The sequence below is a fragment of the Diospyros lotus genome, chromosome 5 (genome assembly GCF_014633365.1).
Source record: "Diospyros lotus cultivar Yz01 chromosome 5, ASM1463336v1, whole genome shotgun sequence".
Taxonomy (NCBI): Eukaryota; Viridiplantae; Streptophyta; class Magnoliopsida; order Ericales; family Ebenaceae; genus Diospyros; species Diospyros lotus.
Window position 1 is genome coordinate 2,651,987 of NC_068342.1, and position 22,474 is coordinate 2,674,460.

General features: G+C 37.0%; 2 protein-coding genes across 2 annotated transcripts; both read right to left on the reverse strand.

The window, feature by feature from the left end:
* Positions 1–1,648: 1,648 nt before the first annotated feature.
* Positions 1,649–15,370, reverse strand: LOC127801697 (cleavage and polyadenylation specificity factor subunit 3-I-like). Its single transcript, XM_052337038.1, has 5 exons — positions 14,910–15,370; positions 14,696–14,793; positions 5,208–5,253; positions 4,975–5,124; positions 1,649–3,483 (listed from the first exon to the last, which is right to left on the reverse strand). The coding sequence occupies exons 1-5, from the start codon at positions 15,060–15,062 to the stop codon at positions 1,846–1,848; spliced, it is 2,085 nt and encodes a 694-aa protein (XP_052192998.1). The 5' UTR covers positions 15,063–15,370; the 3' UTR covers positions 1,649–1,845.
* A 2,987-nt stretch (positions 15,371–18,357) lies between these two features.
* LOC127802725 (multiple organellar RNA editing factor 1, mitochondrial) lies at positions 18,358–21,726 on the reverse strand. The gene is made up of 5 exons (XM_052338712.1): positions 21,238–21,726; positions 20,322–20,419; positions 20,162–20,227; positions 19,129–19,940; positions 18,358–18,683 (listed from the first exon to the last, which is right to left on the reverse strand). Exons 1-5 carry the CDS (start codon positions 21,633–21,635, stop codon positions 18,672–18,674), a joined length of 1,386 nt encoding a protein of 461 aa, XP_052194672.1. The 5' UTR covers positions 21,636–21,726; the 3' UTR covers positions 18,358–18,671.
* Positions 21,727–22,474: the final 748 nt, after the last annotated feature.

The following is a 22,474-nucleotide window of genomic DNA, read 5'->3' on the forward strand; positions in this document are numbered from 1 at the left end:
GATTATGAGTTTGAATAAATGTATTTTAAGTTAATTTTTTTAATAGTTATGTGTTTGCATCATAGCAAATATATTTATTGAATGATATAAAATTTCATCATTAAATGTTGATAAATTACATATAATTATTAAAAAAATATATTAATACAATATATATACCTTTTATTTTGTTCCTTTCAATATATTATTATTAGATTAATATATATACAATATATATATACAACAATCGAGAGCAGGTGGCGTCAAGACAAATAACAGCCAATGATGGAGCTGAGGATGGAGGCACAGGCGACGATTGAGGCAGAGGCAGACGGCGATTCAGGTTGGAGGCGGCGAGCGATGGGGACGAGAATTGGTTTGAGGTGGCGACTATCAGCGACGGTGGAACTAGAGACAACAACCGACGACGATGAAAGACCTGGTGGCAAAGGTAGGGGCAATGGTGGTAGCGAAGGACGACGAGCAACAGTGCCGCCCATAAATTGGTTGCAAAGGATTGAAAAAAAAGGATATGGTTGGAAATTGATATTTTGGTTGAGAGTAAATAAGTCATTTCTATAGTCAACTCAACTTTTTTTTTTAGTAGCTTTTTGTAAAAACTAAGGAGGGGAAGTTTCTTAAAAAGTTGTTGAAATAGCGTTTAAACTACATAACTTTTAACTTGAGTTTGTTAAACATGTAATTGCAAAACATTTAAGAACTTATGAGTTAAATGAATAGCTTATAAGTAGTCAAATCGCACAGCAAAACTAGCCCTTAAAAATTATGAAATACAAAACAGTTTGGAGACATGTTTCGATATTTTCAAAATATTTCCCATTTCGAAAATATTAAAAGTGATCTAAAACTTTTTCATTTCTGTAGTTTTCCAAACATTTCAAGAGTGTTTTGCAATTACATAAAACTTTTAAAAACACATTCATTTCGGCAATCGAATATGGTTGGAGAAGGAAGTAATTCATCTATAACTAGCAAATAAATAAATATATATATTATATTCTTTTAATATTTTTCTCATTCTCTTCAATTTTTACTTTACTTTTAGCCTAAGCCCTAAGTTTCGAATAAAAAAATCACTTTGCCTCAAACCTCTCAAATCGTTCTCATGCTTCATTTGTCGTCATCGATTTCTAACAATTGCTTCTTGCTCGATTGGTCGTCAATTCGAGCCTCTATAATCGAGGGGATTGAGAGAATCATGGTTGTTAAACTTCCGATTTTACGGATACAATTTTACACTTTTTTTTATTGAAAACCCTTATAATTTTACGATTTTGAAGTTAAAACGCACTCGATTTTATGATTTTACATGTCAATAACCCTCTTACGATTTTACAATTTTAACAACCTTGGAGAGAATATTTGATACTCTTGCCATCATACTTTCTCATCATCGCCATCAATTGCTTTTTGCTCGATGTTTATGTCACTATCAGTTCAAGACTCAATTCTCTTGTCATCGTTATCTCTTGTCATCGTATTGCTTGGTGCTGATGCTATCATCAATTTTGTTGCTCAGTAGTCACTGTTCTGCTCAGTTGTTACCGAATTACAATTAATTTTATGTTTAATGTTTATGTTTGTTTATATTATATTTAAACTAATTTAAGATAATCTTATTAATTAATGACATTCAAATACATAATGATGAGATAATTAAATAAGGAATACTTTCCACCAATCAAATCCAGATCCAAAACACATTTCCACACATGGCAAATCATATTCCATTCCAGACAGCTTCTAAACGTACATTCATTCCTAAGATGGATTACAAACCCCTCCACGATACCACCCAGCTTAGCATCATAAGATTAATGACAGTTGTGGTGATAAGATTAAGAGCTAAGAACAAGAGGGGATTGGCTTCACAGCACTTTGGATTCTGCGAAATGCTGTTCTCACCCTCTCCCGCAGGCCTTCATTCTCACTCTCCACGTCGCCAGTGAGCCTGTTTAGCCGTGCCATTTGTCCATCCACGCTTATCACCAGTCTTCCATTCTCTCCAGCCGTCACGTCTCCAAAAAGCGAGGCAAGCAGCGCTCGGCAGATCTTCTCTGCCTTTCTCTCCTTTTCTTCTTCGTTTACTTCACCCTCTGACTCTACAAACACTCTGGGCATCTCCCGGCTGATATTCAACACCAGAGCCACGGTTGAGTCTGCGACCATGTCGCTTATGGGATCTGCAGTCCAATGCACTGAGATATGTTTGTCTGATTCCTGCTTCACCGTTGCGCAGTTGTGCACGCACAAAGTAGGAACCCCGGATTCTTCATCATTCGACGATTCTACACTCTCAAATATCTGCTTTAGCCTGTGCTTTATCACGCCGAACGCTCCAGAGTAAGGGATGCTAATCCTTTGAATGACATTGGCTGTCGATAGCTGTGAGAACACATGGAGATCATCGGGCGCCATGATCTGATAAGTGAATCCCTTCTTCACCAACAAACCACTGACTGCTTCACCTGCTTCCGGGACCTTTTCTGCCAGCCTTCCAATGATTTTTGCCATTTTATCGGAGTTGTAGTACATTTCAACAGACTGAGCGTTCTTGGGGGTAATGATTTTGGTATTGCCATCAGCAAATAGAGAGATAAGTTTCTGCTTCAGCCTCCCCATCTCATTAGCTTCTCCATGAACAAGAATTATGTTGGGAGGCATAAGCTCTTTCAAGAATGTACTCGTCTGAGCATAATCCGCATGAGCCGAGAAGGAAATGTAGTGGACCTGCATGTTGAGAGGAGCTGTTAGGCCATTCATTAGGGTAACTTCTTTGGGTTCGTTAATGATGGATTTTGCGAGTGTTCCCTCCACAACATATCCGGGTATGACGCAAGCATTTTTCTTATCAGAACACCACTTATCAAACAGCTGGCGAGACAACCCACTCTGAAGCCCACTCGGGCTTGCCATGACAACCGAGGGGCCTACATCGTCAAAATTCTCAATACTTTTCAGAGGTGATATGTGCTTGAAATCAAAGGGGTTTGAATTGGCAAATTGGTTCCGTATCCTTTCATTCATGGCATTGATGTAGGTCTGATAAACTGCCATGCACCTCTTTGCAAGAGGGGAGGCATAATATATGGGAATATTATGGAGCTCAGGATGGTTTGACCAATACTCATCAAGGATCAGTAACAGTTCTTGGGCACGGCCAAGGGCAAATGCTGGAATTAAGACACGACCACCTTGAGAAAGGGTAGAGTGAATGACATCAGTAAATCGCTTCTCTCGAATATGCCGTGGTTGATGAAGTTGAACACCATAAGTGGATTCAATTATGCAAATGTCAGGAGAAAATTGTGGAAGCTCAGCAGCACGAAGATGCCGATCTTCTTCACGTGAATAATCTCCAGTATAGAGGACTCTGACACCAGCAATGTCAACCATGAACATGGCAGCGCCAAGGACATGTCCTGCAGTGTAACACCAAAAGCGGATTCCATTTACTTCTAAGGTTTGATGGAAGTCAATAACCTACACAAGGGAAATAGTGTCATAAATGAAACTTAAAAACTGATGACGGAAGTTTGACTTTTCAACGGTAGCCAATAAATGTCACCTTCCCATTTTCAAGAATCAAGTCAGTGAAATTGCACCTCAAATTCATTAGTATTTTAGATGCAAATGAAATTTGTAAAATCAAAAATATAGAAAAAGGATGTATGAGTATCGCTCTCAAGTAAACAATATTAACATTTGCATGGTCATACATCCCGACGGAACAAGAATATAATAATGCCAAGAGATAATTGATACCTTACCATCAGTGTGTAAAAACCGAGTGCGATTTTGTTCACCCCCTTTAACGGGGGTGACCATCACCCTCACTGTTTTTGTGAGGGTGAAAAATAACAGAACGGCAATCAAATATTATTCCCATGTCGTTCCGTTATTTTTCACCCTCACAAAAGCAGTGAGGGTGATGGTCACCCCCGTTAAAGGAGGTGAACAAAATCGCTCTCGTAAAAACCAGTGTTGTTAAAGGCACGCGCCTAGGAGCACCTAGGGCACACCTTTGGCGCCTGGAATGCTCTCAGGCGGGTGCAGACCAGGCAGGCTCTCCCAGGTTCGCCTAGGCCCTCAGGCACAGTCTTGGGCTTAGATGTGCCTAGCTTTTTTTAATTGTTTTTAGGATTTATATTTGATTGTTTATTACTTTGTTTAATTTTGTACTATTTAGGGTTTATATTTATTGCTTCAAATCCAAATTTGACAATTATTAAAAGGGCTAAAATTTCAAATGCTCCAATTGAATTTGAACTTGATGAAGATGGAGAGAGAGATGATGTGGAGAAAGAGGATATTGGAGATGATGTTTCTAATGAAGAAAATATGAAAATGTTTGATCTTAATGATAAGAATGATTTTTAGATTATTTAAAATATATAATTAATTAATCTTAATTAAGATTTAAGAACTATAAGTTATTTAAGATTTAATTTAAGTTGACATAAAGACTTTTAAATTGCATCATTTGGCATTTTGTGATGCTTATATATGAGTTGCTGAAATACGATGGCATGTGTTTTGCTGAAATTTACAGATATGTAACTTGTTTTAATATTTTTTTTATTAGTATATGTTGAATTTTTTAATTTTCTTAATAACATGCTTGTGAATATCTTATTAGAAGTTAAGACCTATTATATACCTTATTCTTCAACTAAAATATATATTTTTCTTTTTTTTTTAGTTGGCATGCGTCTAGTTCCACCAGGCGCACATCTCACCCTGCGCCTGGCCCCTTAGGCTCCAACACCCTTTTGCATCTTGGGCCTTTAATAACACTACTAAAAACAAAAAATAAATATCAAAATGTAAATTACTTCTAGCAATCCACATAAACAATACATGTGAAGTTTGGAATGACCACAAAGACAAACTAGAAAATGGAAAGAAAGAAAGGTCTAAATCGGGGGAGAAAGATCATGGAAGTTACAAGACAACTACGACAAGTAAACATACCTCAATTTTGTCCATTGACCGAAGAATATCTTGTTCATCGTACAACATATCTTCAACTGAAACTTTGCTCACTTTCACATAATCTGATAACAGCAACTTATAGATGGCCTTTGTTGCATGAGTCATGAAAACTCGCCCCTTGAACGTGGTCTATGAAAAGAATCCCAGAATCAGTATCTAAAAGGAAACTATGAGAGCTAATTGAGAAACTTTTACTCAAGAAAGCAACAAACCTTCTCCAAGAAATATGGAAGTGAAGCAGCATGATCCAAGTGAAAGCTGACAACAAATAGCATTAGCATGCACTTAATCATTAACAAATTAATGTCAAAAGTCAAAAAGAAATAATGATGTATTTAAGGTCAAAATATATAGTGGAAAACATATTCTTTGATGGTATAAAATTGAAAACGGGGAGTACATACAAGACTTTTAAGAAAACATTCTGAAACATCCTAGAAGTAAGAAATGCTCGAAAATAATATAAAACAAACAAGAATGGGAACAAGAAAATGTACTAGCATTTAGGAAAGTAACATTAAAGTTCCAATGCACCACAAAAATAAAAATGTGTTCCCCAGAGAACTCTCAGCAGGTAAAGAGGATGCCCAGTGTTCTCCACACGTCAGCTAACTATAATCATCATAATGCATTGACTAGTGACTAAATCTTGCATGTGAATTAATATTTCAGAAATATCACCCATTCACTCTGTATTCAATTGGTTTTAGACAGAACTAGGAATAAGCAATGCCAAGGATGGCAATTCTATAGAGTTAACTGGGCAACCCTAATTGTTAGGACTAGGAGGATCATTATCACATAGGCCAGATTGGGGGATAACCTGCTAATTTTCTGTAGGGTTAGTCAACCTGTAGCCCACCTGACTTTAAATAAGAAAAATTCTTGAGGTTCGATTTATTTGCAAAAATGAATTGCCCACAAAAGGTAACTGAGATTGGATTAAACATTCAACATAGCTTTAATATGCTCCCTTTCCTCTCTCTCTCTTTCACTGTTGTAACTCTTCTCCTCCCCTCATATGTCTGTGTGCTGGTCATTTCTTCAGACAAGGTCTAGCACAAGCCACTCCCCTCTTCTGTCAGTATGTGGAATATATGGCATCCTAGCACTGACCAGGTCAGATTCAGCTTCATTATTTTCGACTGAGCTTAAGCTTGACAGTGAATCAAGAAACTTGCCGTGCATCACTGCTTAGCTCAGCCACCTGATGATAGTTCTTGAAGTAAGTTAACTTTGCCTTCTCCCATTTGCCAAACATATACAGGTATTTGATACCAAACTTTCTAAGTAAAAGACGAAATGCAAGAAAAGAACATCCAGAACTGGAGCATTTAGAAATATAAGAATGAGAAAGCTTGCTTCTTGGCAATGACTATGATTCTAAGGTATTAGACACAATGCTCCATGGCGAACTTAATTTTCTTTGACTGTACACTAAATTGACACCTACTTGTTCAAAAATAATGATTCATTCACTTTGATGAATGACTTTATACTTATTCTCAAGTTCAAAATTTCACACACATAATGAAGGGCAGATCTGGTTTTATTGGAGGCTTGCTTAAGGTAAGAAGGCTACGGAAATTTGTGGAAGAGGCTAGAGTTCTGATATGTAATGGGTTGGTAGGCTTAGGGGTAAAATATGAGAAAAGGTGACATTTAGGAGCTGAGCACAAGGTGTCACGACCCAAGGGGACTTAGAGGGGCAATACTGTACTTAGTTACAATTGTCTGATAGGAGATGCTATTAATTCTGTTGAAGTGCACATGGGAGTTGTTTCTAGAATATATGCTTTCAGTTACTTGCTAGCTGATGCCTATAAAAGGCTACTTGTAGGAGGATGGGGGTTATGCTGATGAATGAATGAATTAGAATTATGTTTCTCTCTCTTAATTCTCTAACTCTCCCTAAGTTCTTCTTCTCTTCTCCCTCAATTCTCTCTGTTTCTGTTCTGTCTCTCCTTCCCTTTTCTGCTCTCTCTTTCTCACATTTTTACCAAACTCCTTCCTAAACCCTAGGGTCGTGACATTTGGTATCAGAACAAGGCAATTCTCGATGGTGATTTTGGAAAATTCATTGCAATTTGGTTTGGAATTTTGAAGGCGAACTTAGAGGTGAGCAGATCGTTTCTCGGCTGTGATTTCAAAAAATTTAGCAGTTGATTAAGGCAGAACAGAGGGGCTGGATTTCAGCTACTGTGTTGCGATTAAGGTGAATCAGGAAGGTGATCTTAGAAAAAGAATTTAGGTGAGCTTGGAAGCAGTTCCTAGGCGACTGATGACCAAGCAATCTCAATAAGAGTCCAAGTTGAATTTGTAGGCGATCCAAAACTGAAGCACATCCAGAGCACTAATCCAAGAGTCGAGTTGTTTCGATCAATTATAGACTCGAAATTGAAGGCGTAGTGGAAGCATGGTGGGATTCCAATGATAGTTGATCATCGACGATAGTTGTTGTCACATTCCTAGGGTTAGCTAGGATTGTGATAGGAATTAGGGGAGAAATCAGAATTGAAGGAAGGGGAAAATCAGTAGAAAGAGAGAGAGGAATTAGAGAAGAAACAAGAGAGAGATTGGAGAGAAATCTTAGAGAGAGAAAAGAAAGTTTCATTCATTCAATTCAAGCATAACCATCCCATTTGTTTACAGCAGCCTTATATAGGCATATTAGACTCCTAACAGCATCCCAACTCACCCATGTGCTCCTAACCAATTGTTAAAATGTCTCCTAACAATTATCATAAGCCTATTACTATATTACCCCTTTAATGCTCCTTAGGTTATGACAATTCGCCCCTCCTTGAAAGAGTTCTTGTCCCCAAGAAGTTGCAGCAATAGCCATTGCTTCATCCAATTCCTGCCTTCTCTACCTAATCTTTTTTTCTTTCTTTCTCCTTCTAGGCCTCTTCTTCTTCCCTGTTCTTAAGTGTCCAAGATTAATCCCAAGCGTAATTTGGCCTAGAACTTCAATGGGAGCAACCTGATAAGAGTTCAAATCCAATAGACATGCTTTCTACAATAGTTGTCCAATCAAGATTGGCCTCCACTTTAAAAACACAATCAACCATTGGTTCATCCCACCATACAATAGACAACAACTCGGATTTTCCAGTAGGAGTAAAAAACAACACAGTAGCAGGAGTTTTGTTTCCTTCGACAAAATCTTCGACTTCTTCAGCTATCTCCCTTAGCCATCTTGCCAAAACCCGCATTGAGGGCTGTCTGATACCTATTTTAACCCCAGCCAAGGATGACTCAGCCTTCTTCGAATCCAAAGACAAAGGAGCAGTATACTTAGGGGCTTCTTTAATTGCATGTGGTCCATCACAATCTTAACCCAACCTAGGATAAATGTTGCAGGTATTCCCACTCTTAGCTTTTGGTAGGTCCAGAATCAAAGGAAGGACTCCAGCACCAATATCTGTATAGATTGATGGTCATTCAATCAGATTTTCCTAATCCAATGCTATTCCATTTCCCACAAACTTCTGATCTGGAACACCACCAAATCCTTCCGCCCATGCACTAACCACCCAGGGTAACGAGTTGGCTTTGGCTTCCTCTATCACTTCATCAATTACTTCCCTATTATTTCCTTGCAGCCCTTCAGTAGGTGCATCTTGGGGTATTATTTCTTCTTCTAACTTCTCTGTCACTGCAGCTAAATCCCTCTTCAATTTCAGAAACTCCTTGGTGTCTCTTGTCATTCTTGTCAACTGATTGAATGCCTCAAGCATCTCTTGTTTTGGACTTCCGAGATTATCATGTGGATCATCCTCATCAACAACCTCCTTTCCAAAGGAATCAAAATGTTCCTTTAATTTTCTTTTTGTCTAAACACCCTGGACCAAGCCCTCGGAATTTCTGTTGTTTGCTGCCAACACTGTCTTGACAACCACCTTCCTTGTCAATTCCGTCGAAACTAGTATCTTTCTTCCACTCCATGTTGGAGGTAAGCAGTGAATCCCTTTCCCGCCATCTTGACTTCTCCTTCAACTGGTCCATTTTGAGAAACCCCTCTTTGTTAAAACTTCCGCGATAATCCTCGAAGAATTCAACGAAAAAGCTGTAATGATACATCTTAGTAAGTATCATTGCAAACTCTTGCAACTTTTCGTGTAACATACGTCCGAATTCCTTGCACTCTCCATGTATCCCATTGTTGGGTTTTTTTGTCAATTCGGCTAGACTTATTAGTCAACCTTTCCCTTGCTTGATTCCTCTGGCTGAAATGTTCATGACTCCTGTTGTTGCCAACTGAATATGCAGCCTTCTCATGCTGCCATTGAGGCTATAATTGCCTCATGGGTGCATTGCCTCCCTTAGCTTCACGAACAAGGCACCCTACTTAAAATGCAGCATCCCTCTGCTACACTTGAGACTCCATTGGTCTCATACGTGCACTAGTCCTCCTGGACGAAATCTCACGAGCTGGAAAAGCAATAGGCCAAGAAACTACAGCTCGTTCCATCCTAAATCCCACACTTCCCTTCTGTGATTACCTCACCACAATCACCTCTCAAATTGTCCCAATAATTGGTAAATTGCAATCACCTCTGAAATTAGTGGTCGAGGGTCACTTGGTGGAACTTCCAGTTCCGTTGAATTCACTAATCTTTGGAATAATCAATTCAACTGAGTCGCCTTTAGATTTCAAATAGAGATCACAACCAATAATTGCTCGGATTGCACCCTGGAACCACCTGGATTGCTCGCTGTCAATTTCCGATCAACCTTGTTTCCTTCCGACTTAAATCTAAAATGGAAACAGTCTACTGCTCGGTCACTACAACAGGGTTCACCACACTTCCACTGCTCTATCACGCTTCCACAACTCAATACCCGAAGATCACCGGTTCTAGACTGCCTTCAAATTCAACAAATAGTTCTCTGAATTCCACCCTAAGAAAGTCGAACCCGCAAGTTGAACGAGAGGTGATCGTCAAGCCCCGCACTGCCTTCGATTGGTTCCGTTACTGTCCTTCAAAGTCACCTCAATCAATTCCGAGGAACACCTCACTTGGTGACGATCTGTCCTTGATTCCCTAGGAATCACATCGAAATTCTTGGCCGATAGGTTCTGTTGAAGCTCCTCGACAACTCGCTCGTATCGCTGAAATTTCACAACTGAGGATTGATCAATTATGTTCACCAAATCGTTGGAATTAACCTAGCTTTGCTTCACGATATGGACAAGTCGGAATAGATTGACTGAAATGATCTCGTTTGATCAATGCTAATCTGGCTCGCCGAAAATCACTCGAGGCTTTGCTTTGATCATGCCTTCCTTCTCGCTATCTACTCATGATCAAAGTGAATTCAATGTTACCAGTGGAGTCCCCATCCAATCACCAATCACCAACCACTGGTTGGAATTCACCTAAATTCTTGAATCGATCTTGATTCTTTTCGGATGCTTGCACTCGCCTATCACACCGTAACCAAGGAAACTCGTCACAGTCCTTGTATTCGCTGGAATCACCTAAAGTCTCTGCTCTATCGATTTCGCCGAGAATCATCGGAATCAACTGCTACCAATTGCAGGAATTATAGCCAAGGAACATTGGCTCCGATACCATTTGTCACATTCCCAAGGTTAGCTAGGATTGTGATAGGAATTAGGGGAGAAATCAAAATTGAAGGAAAGAGGAAATCAGTAGAAAGAGGGAGACGAATTAGAGAAGAAAAGAGAGGGAGATTAGAGAGAAATCTTAGAGAGAGAAAAGAAAGTTTCATTCATTCAATTCAAGCATGACCATCCCATCTGTTTACAGCAACCTTATATAGGCATATCAGACTCCTAACAACATCCCAACTCACCCATGTGCTCCTAACCAATTGCTAAAATATCTCCTAACAATTATCATAAGCCTATAACTATATTACCCCTTTAATGCTCCTTGGGTCATGACAGCTGTGTCTTAGCGAATTCAATCAGGTGAGCTTCGTTGTGATTCCGAGAGGATTACAAGAAAGCCAGTGGTCCTTCGACCATTGGACGGTGATTGGGTGAGGTGAGCGCAAGCAAGCAAGTCCAACCCAGACAGTGAGAAGCGATTCTAGGTGAGGCGAGCACAAATTCAATCAAGTGCGTTGTTGGTGTTACTGCTTTGATAGGTCGGTTTCGGAAATACCAAGCGAGAGCAGATTCCTTGGCCGCCAACTCCTTATACTTGAGTTAATCAAGTCCAAAATTGAAGGCAAAGCAAACCCAGATCTCGACGGATTTCATTTGAGGCGAATTAAGTCTAGGCGACTTCTTGAAGTTCAGCGTGTTTGCTGAATTGAGGGTTAGGCGAGTATTGGAATCAATTCAATAACCTAGTGGTAATTCCAATTAGAATCAATAGGCTAAGTCAAATTCTGGCATCTATCACAATAATCGTTGAAGCAAAATGGATGTTGAACCAGAAGCGGCAATCGCTGAAGCGGCTTAGGTTTGCTTAACTAAGTTTCAGTGAATTTAGGTTTGCTGAATTTTAGTATCGAAATAAATTTCCAAAGAGGTCATCAGAAGTTAAGCAGGAGGTTGCTACAACAGTGAATTTTCAAGTAATTGAACTAAGAAGATGGTTGCAGGACTTCGTGGAAGTGCACGGTCGAGGGAAAAAACAATCAAGGAGGAACGGGTCACAACCAGAAAAGAGATTGATAACTTCAAACGAAAGCTGGACGATTTGATGGTTCTATTCTCATATAAGTTTCAAGTTAGTGTTTCAGGTTGGTATTCTAGCTGAATATTTTTCTAATGAATATTATGCTTCCTTAATTCAAATTGGATATGAGAGTTGCAATGAAAAGCATGGGCTACAGCCTAAAGGTTATACTAAGAGCTACCAACGGATTAAAGGCATTCCTAAGGCTGTTGAGTCCCTAAGATTAGCCTGATTAGGAATGGATGATGTAGAGGAGGAAAACTTGGGACGAGGAGTTGGGGAACTCACTCCACAACCTCGGGCCCGCGGATGGACATTCTTGCATTTGAGAGAGATAGGCCTAGATGGTGGATCAGGAAGTACGAGCGGGTGTTCTATCAATACCGAGTAGAAGAAAGAGAGAAGGTTAATATGGTTACAGCCTATTTAGATGTTGTAGCTGATGCTTGGTTCCAAAATTGGTGTAGAGGGAAGGTGGAATGGAGCTGGCCAGAGTTTGTAAGCGACTTGTGTACCTAGTTTGGAGAAAGGACCAAAACCGATGTTATCAATGGAGCTTCTAAGGTTGCTAATCAAGTAGTGCAGGAAGCTGATGAAGTAGCAGTGGAAGAGGAAGATAGTGCTCATGCAGTTGATGAGAAGAATGAGGCTGATGAGGTCCTAAGAATGGGAATGGTAGCTACAAAGAAAGAGGAAAAACCTGAATGGAATTAGGCAATTCAGAATGACAAGAAAGAAAAGGCAATTGCTGAATAAGAGATTGAGACTCTACTAGAAGAAAAATCTATTGAAAGTGTGCCTTTAGTGTACTCCAGCAATCAGAAAGTAAAAGTCTCTCCACTTGAGGAGGTCTCTATTGAAGATGAGGAAGGAAAAGAGGTTGTGAAGCGGGGAGAGCTGCAATGTCGCATCAGCTTTTTACCTGCAAAGAAGTTGGAATTTCTTTCTTTGATTGGAAATGATAGGGTTGCAGGACTGATAGCTCATTTGGAACCATTTTTAATGGCAATAGGGAAGAGGTGGATGGTTGAACTAGGTGTTGCAGCAAGTCATAGTACTGTTATTGTTGAGGAAAAAGAAAAGGGAAAGCCAAGGAAACAAAAAATAAAAGATAAAAACAAGAAAAGGGGCAGAAAAAACCAGATGGTGAAGATGGGCATTGGATGAGAAACAATGGCTCGATTGTAATAAGTTTTTTGAGAACAATAAACTTTTCAAAGAGGGGGAATTGTCACGACCCAAGGGGACTTAGAGGGGCAAAACTGTACGTAGTTACAATTGTCAATTAATTCTGTTAAAGTGCACATGGGAGTTGTTTCTAGAATATACTTTCAGTTAGTTGCCAACTGATGCCTATAAAAGGCTACCTATAGGAGGATGGGGGTTATGTTGATGAATGAATGAATTAGAATTCTGTTTCTCTCTCGCTTAATTCTCTCACTCTCCCTCGGTTCTTCTTCTCTTCTCCTTCAATTCCCTTTGTTTCCGTTCTGTCTCTCCCTCACTTTTTACTCTCTCTTTCTCGCATTCTTACCAAACTCCTTCCTAAACCCTAGCCAAACCCTAGAGTTGTGACACAAGGCTGGAAGTAAGATTACAAAAATAAAAAGATGAAATTGAAAGATTAGAGAGGGAGAGAGAAATATCGCCTAGGCATCACACAATCCAAAGAAAGCATCAAGACTTAAGGAGATTGAATGTAAGTATTCATTCACTATTGGATAAAAGAGATTACAATGATATTTACAGAGTTCTAGTAAACCTATTCTTACTATGATTAGGAAATCATTTTTCCTACTCGGAACCTAACAAAATGGAAATCCTTTTCCTATTAGGAAGCTAAACAAAATTCAAATCTATTGTCAATAAGACTAGGAAAAAGACTATAAATAAAAGCTAAACACTCCAAATAAAACCCTAACACACAATTAGAGTTACCAAAAAGACCTTAGGAACATTATGCAAAATGACAAAAATAACCCTCGTGCATTAAAAAGGAACAATGCAAAATGACCAAAATAACCTAACTCTGTTGGAGCCACTTTCAGGCCCTGGGTGGGTTAGTTGGTGCCTCCAAAAGGAATGCATGCAAGTTTCATTAATTATCAAGATATGTCAAAGCCACATATCCTCAATAGGAGGTTAGATTAGATATCAAGGTTCAAAACACACACACGAACTCAGAATTAGAAATGTCATTCAGAGTCAAGAACGAAAACCCATTTTCAGAAAACAATTGCCACAAACAACAACTACAGATATATTCATGTGTTTATATATACTTTAGTAATTTATGTACATTTATACTTCACACAACACCTTTTTAATTTTTATTAGCCTTCAACAAAAAAATTTAAAAAAAGAGTAAATATTGTACTTATGTGCAAACCCCAAGTCTATGGATTTCATTGTCAAATGTTGATAAGTTCATAACAGATCCAAGGATTCCCCACTCCCATCAATACAAAAGTTTTTGCCTTTAAACCTTTTATTTTTTATTTTATAATTTTGAAAAAAGCATAAGTACTTATTTTAATCAAGGGCCTAATGTTATTAAACAAGCGTGGAAGACTTAATAAACAATCATGTAATTACCAACAATTGTTTTATTTTATCTCTTTCTTGCAAGCAGTGCATATTTCTTTTACTTGCTACGATTTTCTAAAATTTATCAATACTATGATAATGCCTTTGTTATTTCTGAGTTAAAAAAAAAAATTCAATACATGCTCATTGAAAATTTTAATTGTTATATCTTGTGGAAAGAGAAACTAAGATTGCTCATTGTGAGAAGGAAACATGGCATCTCTTGACTGTACCCAAATTGCATCATAAATTGAACCCTCATCATGGATTAGCACAACTCTACAAAGTACACTCCAACTCAAGAGATGAAACATGTTAGATAGAAACAATAAAGATCCAAGTAAAACATTCCTACTTTATAGGCAAATATTTATGGAAATAAACCAACGGACAACGGGAAGGAATAAACCACATCAATTGAGTATTTAACTTAAAAGCAAAAACGGAGAACATACTGAGTGACAAGGAGCACATCAATGGTAGAAGGATCAATTTCGTCAAAGTATGGCAAAGCAGCCATGCCCGAGTACGCAGGATGAATTCCACAATCAAACTATACAGTGCAAACAAAACAACAATAGTTAAATAAAATAAATGAAAAAAGTGAACCGACCCCAGCCACTATTAAACTAACACTGGGAACACAAATATTTCCATTGGAAAACCTACCAGAATTGTCTTCCCTTTGTAGGACATATGAACGCAAGACCGTCCTACTTCATTACCGGCACCTAAAGGGGTTATAATCAGCTTATCCCCTTCTCTTGTCGCCGGCGGATCAGGTCTCTTCAGAGACGGCGCGGGTTGTCCCGTTGAAGCCATTCCCTTCAGAAGTAAAGAAGACGGAGATGACGGGACGCTGTAACACCGGAGATGTGAAGCCGGATCGGGAACGCTGCGGCGCCGGAGATGACAGGGCGAACGGAGCGAGAAAGATGAAGCAGTAGCGACGGACAAGGGACGCCGGAAACTGTGCAGAAGCAACGGCGGGCAGGAGATGATGGGTCACTGACGATGGACGCCAGAGATGACGATGCTGCCGAGGGAGGCGAAGGGAGACGAGAAACTGGTCGCTGCTTTTGGATTAGGGATTTGGGACTGGCTTGGAAGTTTTTCATTTGTTTGAGGGTAGTATAGTCTCTTAAGCTTTGATATATGGAACGGTCCGGAGATGTCATTTTGGCGTTTTCAGGATGTTTCTCATTTCCAATACGCTAAAGATAGTCTGAAACTTTTTTGGACCATTTTTGTTATTTGTAAAATATTTTAAGATATTTAACGATTACAAAAAACTTTTAAGAAGGGCATTTTCGACGATCGAATGTGATTAGAAATTAAAATAATTTTATTTTTAATCAATAAATAAATATATTATTCTAACATTTTTCTTATTATCTTTAGTTTTAATGTTATTTTTAGCCTTAAAAGTTTTGAATTTAAAAATTATATCGTCTTAAATCTTTACTCATTATTCTCACTCTCAAGCTTGTTAGTTGTCATCGTTGGCTTCCAACAATTGCTCCTTGTTTGGTTCTCATGTGGCCCTCAATTCAATTATCACTTCTTGCAACGTCGTCTTCGATTGCTTGGTTCTCAACACTCACGTCGTTGTCAATTTAGTTGCTTAATAGTCAATGCTCTACTATGTTGCTCTATCTTGTCGTAATCGATTTTATGTTTATTATTTATGTTTGTTTGTATTTGCTTGAATTATTTTTATAATTATATTTACAAAAAAAAAGTTTATATTTTTAAAATTTACTATTTATCCCGTGTTTTCGTTTCTTACTTTTTAAAAAAAATATCATTTCTCTTTTTCCGTTTCGTATCGAAAACTTTTTTGTCAAGGCGGGAGGTGGGGGTTGAGTTAGAATTATTTATAATTGAATTATAATTTTAATTTATATTAAAAAATTATAAAATAGAACTAAATAAATAGTTAAATCATATTACAAATTTCATGAGACCTCAATTTAATGTTTTAGATTCACCAAAACTATCATATACTACTAATCTATGACTCTAATAATAGTTGAATATATTCTTAAAAATGATAAGAGATACCAAAAAATATATGTCATTCATTGTAATGTAAATATTATTTACATTAAAAAACAACATTTATATAAAAAATATTCTATATACAAATTAATTATTTTTCATATGATTTTCAATGTTTAAATTGCATCTTAAAAATTTTTGAAAACAAAATGATGATACAAAAAAATAGCTATTAATATATTTATTAAAAAAAAAGTGTGAGTGACTCGTATATCAAATAACATATTGAATTACTATAAAAAAAAAAAATTATTAAGACTACTCAAAACTTATCAAAAAAATATCTACTATTCAAGTTAATCTTCGAGCAAACTTACTTGGATATAAAAAGTGATATAAGGAGGAGATCCCCTTGAGATTATTGTGATTGCATAATTTTTTGCAATTTGTGTTCTCAAATTTAATAAAGGAGATAAATCGCAAATGAAAATTTTACTTCATTGTACAGGATAAATAATTGAACTTACAATCTATTAGTGCAAATCATAAGTTAACGTGATATAATCACTTGACTTGTATCTTGGGGGCGAATAAGAGACTCCCCTCTTATTTAAATCGATTAAGTTAAGTCTTTAAAGCATCTCTAACAATACTCTAAATTGGCATATAACACTAATTTGGTGTCAAAATACACTCTAATAAATACACTAAATTCGTGTTGGGCACAAACTTTAATCACCATGTTTTTTGTTCTTAACGTAGGAATCGAGGAACTTTGCATAGCGACGCCTATGGTGCAAGTGTTGTCTCCCTATAATCTACGGGCCAACTCGAACTTGACCGTCAGTCCAAGTTAAGTTCAGGTCAAAGACTCGTGCCCGTGGTTGCTCATATAGTTAAGCAATACCTACCGCATTATCTAGGATTCGATCACATAATCTTGATATACCCAACATCCAAAACCCATGCAGTTGACCACTTGAGCTACCTCGAGGGGTTCAATCACCAAATTTGCCTTTTGATTTTATTTTCAATTTTGTCATTCTTGCTATAATTTTAAAACAAATTATTCTCTTTATATATTTTGTTACGTTTATTATATTTATATATTTTAATTAATAATTAAAAATATAAATTAATTTATTATAAAAATATATACGAATGAAAATATTTTATTAACATCTATAAAATGGGTATAATATTAAATATATTTTAAAATATTTAACATATATTACAAATACCATATTGATATAAAATGAACTAACTTTGTTGTATATGAAAATTTTGTATTTCAATAATTTTTTAATAGAAAGATAATATTCATAATGCAAAAATTCAATAATATAATAAAAAGCAATAACATTTTTATTAATTTAAATTAAAAATACATGATAAAAATTAATAAAAAAACAACAACATGGCTTAAAATTGTTGCTCATGGGCCTTTTTTTTTCATAAATTCATTTATGAGACAAAGTTAGTTGTGAAATAAGTAGGGAAAAAATTATAGATAAAAGAAGGTAAAAGAATTAGTTGAAATATTAAGTGAAAAAAATATTTATAGGAAAGATAGTTAATTTGATTTAAAATATTAGTTAAAAAAATAAGATGGATAAATAATTATTTTGATAAAAGTTAGGTGAAAATAATTAATTAAAAAATTAGTTGAAAAATTAATCTAAATAACATATTTCGTAAAAAAATTTAAGAAAATTATCAGAGTAATTATTAATTTTTTTAATAAAAAATGACTAATTATTTTTAATAATAATATTTTAAGTTAAATAAATAAATTAATATTGATTAAACAATTATTTATAAAATAGTCTTTAAAGGTGCTTTTTGCACCAATTTGATGTCAAACATGTTAAGAGTGAAAAAAAAAAAATTGATATAAATTACTGTCAGGCATCAAAATAGTGTCAAATTTAACATTATACATTGGAGATGCTCTTAACTTAAGATTTGACTTAAAAGGCCATTCTTGACAAAGAGTAAGAGCTAGCGACAAAGATAAAAAAAGGGGGAAGTCATTGTGCACTAATTAGATACATCATTACCGATCATATAGTAAGATTCAATTAGTTTAGAGTTAACGTTAAAGAGACAGGTATACTTAAAAGCAAGTGATCCAATACGGTGGTCTGGTTAATTAATTTTTTTTCCAAAATCCACACCGCTAGACATTATTAACAACAAATTCACGGCCAGCACTCAAAACCAAAATTAGGAAACTATTTATAAATGTATTTGGACCCTTTTCTTTCTCATCGCTCATCATTTATATCTAGACCTGGAGTGAGAAAGCTTCACAGTTCACACTGTTACAGAGCTTGCACAGATACGGACAAAGCATGAACATTTCTGCAGATGTGAAAAAAGTGAATTCCATATTCACCCCATCATTCATCTCCAAGTGCTAGAGCCTTCTCAGTATCGCCCCTGCAAGAATTAACAAGAAATTTTAACGCAAGCCTATCGACAGCCATAAAGGATTAAATTGCTTTCTATTACTTGTTTATGGGGAAGAGTATAAAGAAGAGTAAGTTACGAACTCAAGAAGGGCTTTCTCATCAACCATTCAACCCAAAGGAGCAGAGAAGATGTTTTAATGGCATAGTTTGAAATTTTCTTTTTCTCTTTTTTTTTTTTGGTCTCTACAAACACTTATCAAGGAGAAGAAACACTATAATGACAGATTAAAACCAGCAAATTCCTCGACTAGCTTCACTGCACAATTAGTTCACCTTACCTACACTACACCTTTTCAAGCACATCAATGTATTCATATTCAAATTTCACGTCACCATTTGTACAATCTTCAATGTGCTCTGAAAACAGAACAATGAATGACATAGTTTCAGAATTGAGGGAGGAAATTCCTTACTTGATCTGTCCCAGCATGTGTTGGAGCCGCATAGTTCCTTTGCCCCCCTTGCATATTGCCCCTCTGCTCTGTCTCTGAGAAGCCACCATCTTCTCCATGACCAGGGTAGTAATTCTGCCCATGGCCAGAGCCCGGCTCTTGCCTATGAACTTCACCAACTCCTTGCCCATAATTTCCACCTGCTGCTGGTCCAAAATTTCCCCCAGCTGCTGGTCCTTGTCCATAGTTCCCCCCTGCTCCTTGTCCAAAATTTCCCCCAGATGCTGGTCCTTGTCCATAGTTCCCCCCCGCTCCTTGTCCAAAATTTCCCCCACCACTTCCTCCTTGCCCATAATTTCCCCACGCTCCCTGTCCAAAATTTCCTCCAGTCCCATAATTTCCACCACCTTGCCCATATGTTGCACCTTGCTGAGGAGAATAATTCCTATTATCACCCCTAAGATCCCTCTGCTCTACGGGGACTCCACCTTGGGGATTATTATATCCTCGGTCATTTTGGCCATAACTACCTTGATATGAAGGCATTGGACCTCTTCCTCCAGGAGCATTGTTCATTGGCATAGGATCCTGTCTATCTCCTACACCTGGACCATATTTTGGCTGCATTTGAGGATTTTGTTGTCCAAAGTTCCTTGTATCACCATACATAGGACCCTGGTTGCCATATGCTGGATTGCCTTGAGGGTTTGGCATTGGACCCCTAGGCCGGTTCCGGTTAAAATCCCTATTACGATCACCATATCTTCCCCCCTGCCTGCCATATTGAACTGGAGGTGGTCTAGGAGTGATTACTCCATTATCATACTTGTCACCTGACATTTACAACTCCCAAACAATTAAAAAAATGAGTTAGCCAACTTATTAATTTAGTTAAATCAATTGGGCTCCTTAATCAGTAAAAACAATTTCCTTGTACTAATTCATTTAAATACAATGCCTACAATAACCAACCAAATTGCGAATCCAGAACACTCATTTTATTTTGGGAGGAGGGAGGAATCAAGTCATCAACTGTAACTGAGAAGAATTGTACCTCCATATTCTTTGTTCACTGGATCAATATAGGAATCAGGCAATACAAACACAACTCCCGGCAAACCTGATTCAAGGAAAAAGATAAAAACAATAACAAAAACAAAAGAAAAGGCATCAGTAATATATGAGGCTTCAGTGTCAACAATACAGCTGCTTACCTTTAAACTTCTCAGACATTTCCTCTGTCACCAAACATTGAAAACCATGATAAGTTGTCGTACTAAAGGAGTACATCTTCTTCTTTGCCTCTTCATAGCTATAACCATGCAAACATAAGGAAAAATAAGCCCAGTTAATGCATCTACAATGCTTTAGAGCATCAATAAAACTTTTTTTTAAAGAGTCCTAAACTCAAAAGCCCAAACCCTTACAGTAACAGTCTGACATTAGCAAAACTTGAAACTGTCAAGGAAAAAAAAAATCTTGCGTACAGACAGGCCATCAGACTCAAAATGAAGGCATCATCCGACATTACTAGCAATGAATTGAGAATATCAACAAAGACATTTTAGAGTTCCATATTTGTCAACCAACAATTCACCCGCTTAACTATGACCTAATGATTTCACATTCTAGTAACTGAAATTTGAAAAATGCGGAATAGTATCATTAGCTAGCGGTACTAACAGAAAGGTGCAGTTTGGCTGTCAATAAGTAGAAATTGGCAGTTTAAAATCTAATCGTGTACAATTTAGATAATTAGATGGGTTTGGTCGCTAACATAAAATAACTAGAACGCGAAAGTTGCAACTTCCACGAACATGATTAAAATAACTAGAACCCCAAAAGATGTGTACGCTAGCAGTTGTGCATAACTTGGGCAGCTTTACTTGAGAGTCCATAGTTAGTAAAATCAGAATAAAGTAACTCCATTGCTCAACCAAGGGGGTCCTAAATGAAACACCAAAAACGAGAGAATCAACAAACTTGCGGTTCAAAAGAATACTTCTACATGTCCTAACAACATTCCAATAGATAAATAAAGAAAGAAAATCCCAGAGAAGTGTTATAGGCCGGTATAGAAACAAATAAATAAATCCATAAATATATCAAACAGGGATAGCGGAAAGTGACCTTCCAACGACTTTGGCTAGGGTTTGGAGGTAGGTTTCAATCATCTCCTCGCGAGTAGGCGCTGGATCTTTGGGGAAATCCATGGTGATGAGCCAGTGGTTGTAGTCACAACCCTCGAATAGTATCGTATCCGGGCCTATTTCATCGTTATTATTGTTGTTGCTTCTGATGGATGATCTGGCTGACGAGAGACGGACCGAGGACGACATGAAGTTCCTGGACTGAAATGGAACCCGATGGTGGTTGGGCTGATCGAGACTGAGCCTAGGGTTTAGAGGATCAACGGTGGCGGAGGAGAGTGCCGGCGGGCTGGAAATCGCAGCGGAGAAAGTTCTCTGGTGGTTGATCAGGGCGGAGGCGAGCGACTGGACTCGCCGGAAACGGAGCGACAGAGCCATAGGCGGTGGAGAGAGCGAGAGAGCAGCGACGCAAATGAGAAACTAGGGTTTAAGCCTTTAAGGGGTTTAGTTCATGGCTGCTCGAAGCATCCTTTATTCAAGAGGGACGGGAACCGGACTGAATGTCGAATATATTTAATAGTTTTAATAAAACCTTGAAAATATTTTACATAAAATATGTAAAAACTTTATTTCTTAATTTTTATGTCACTAAGGATGTATTTTACATAAAAGATGTATTTTAAGGATGATTTATAAAAGAGCAATGGTTAAATAACAATAACTATATGTTATTTTTGGATAAATAATAATTATTATTATATCTTATTTTAATTTTTAAATAATTTTGTTATATTACCTTATTTTAAAATAAAAATGTTTATTATCATTTAACTATTATCTTTCATAAAAATATTATTATTGATGTGACTTATCAAACAAAATATTCACAACATATAATATTATCGAGTCCAATGCTATCTCGATCGAAAGTCTTAAACTAGTGAATCGAACCAAACTGAATCGAACCGTGCCTTTTGGATTTGATTATATGATTCAATGGTTATGTTCTATTTCTAAAAAATTAAGAATTGATATATTTAATTTGGTTACTGATCAATTTTTTTTTCAAACCGTGGTTCGAACCGAACCAGAATCGATATTATATTTATATATATATTATAATTTTTTGAGTATATATATATATACACATGCGCATATATAGTATCACTTTATAGAAAACTAACGAGATTTATGAATTTTTTTATTTTTAAACTTTTGTGCACTATTGCTATTCTAATAATCAATGTAATCTCATTTGATGAGATAATCTATGAATT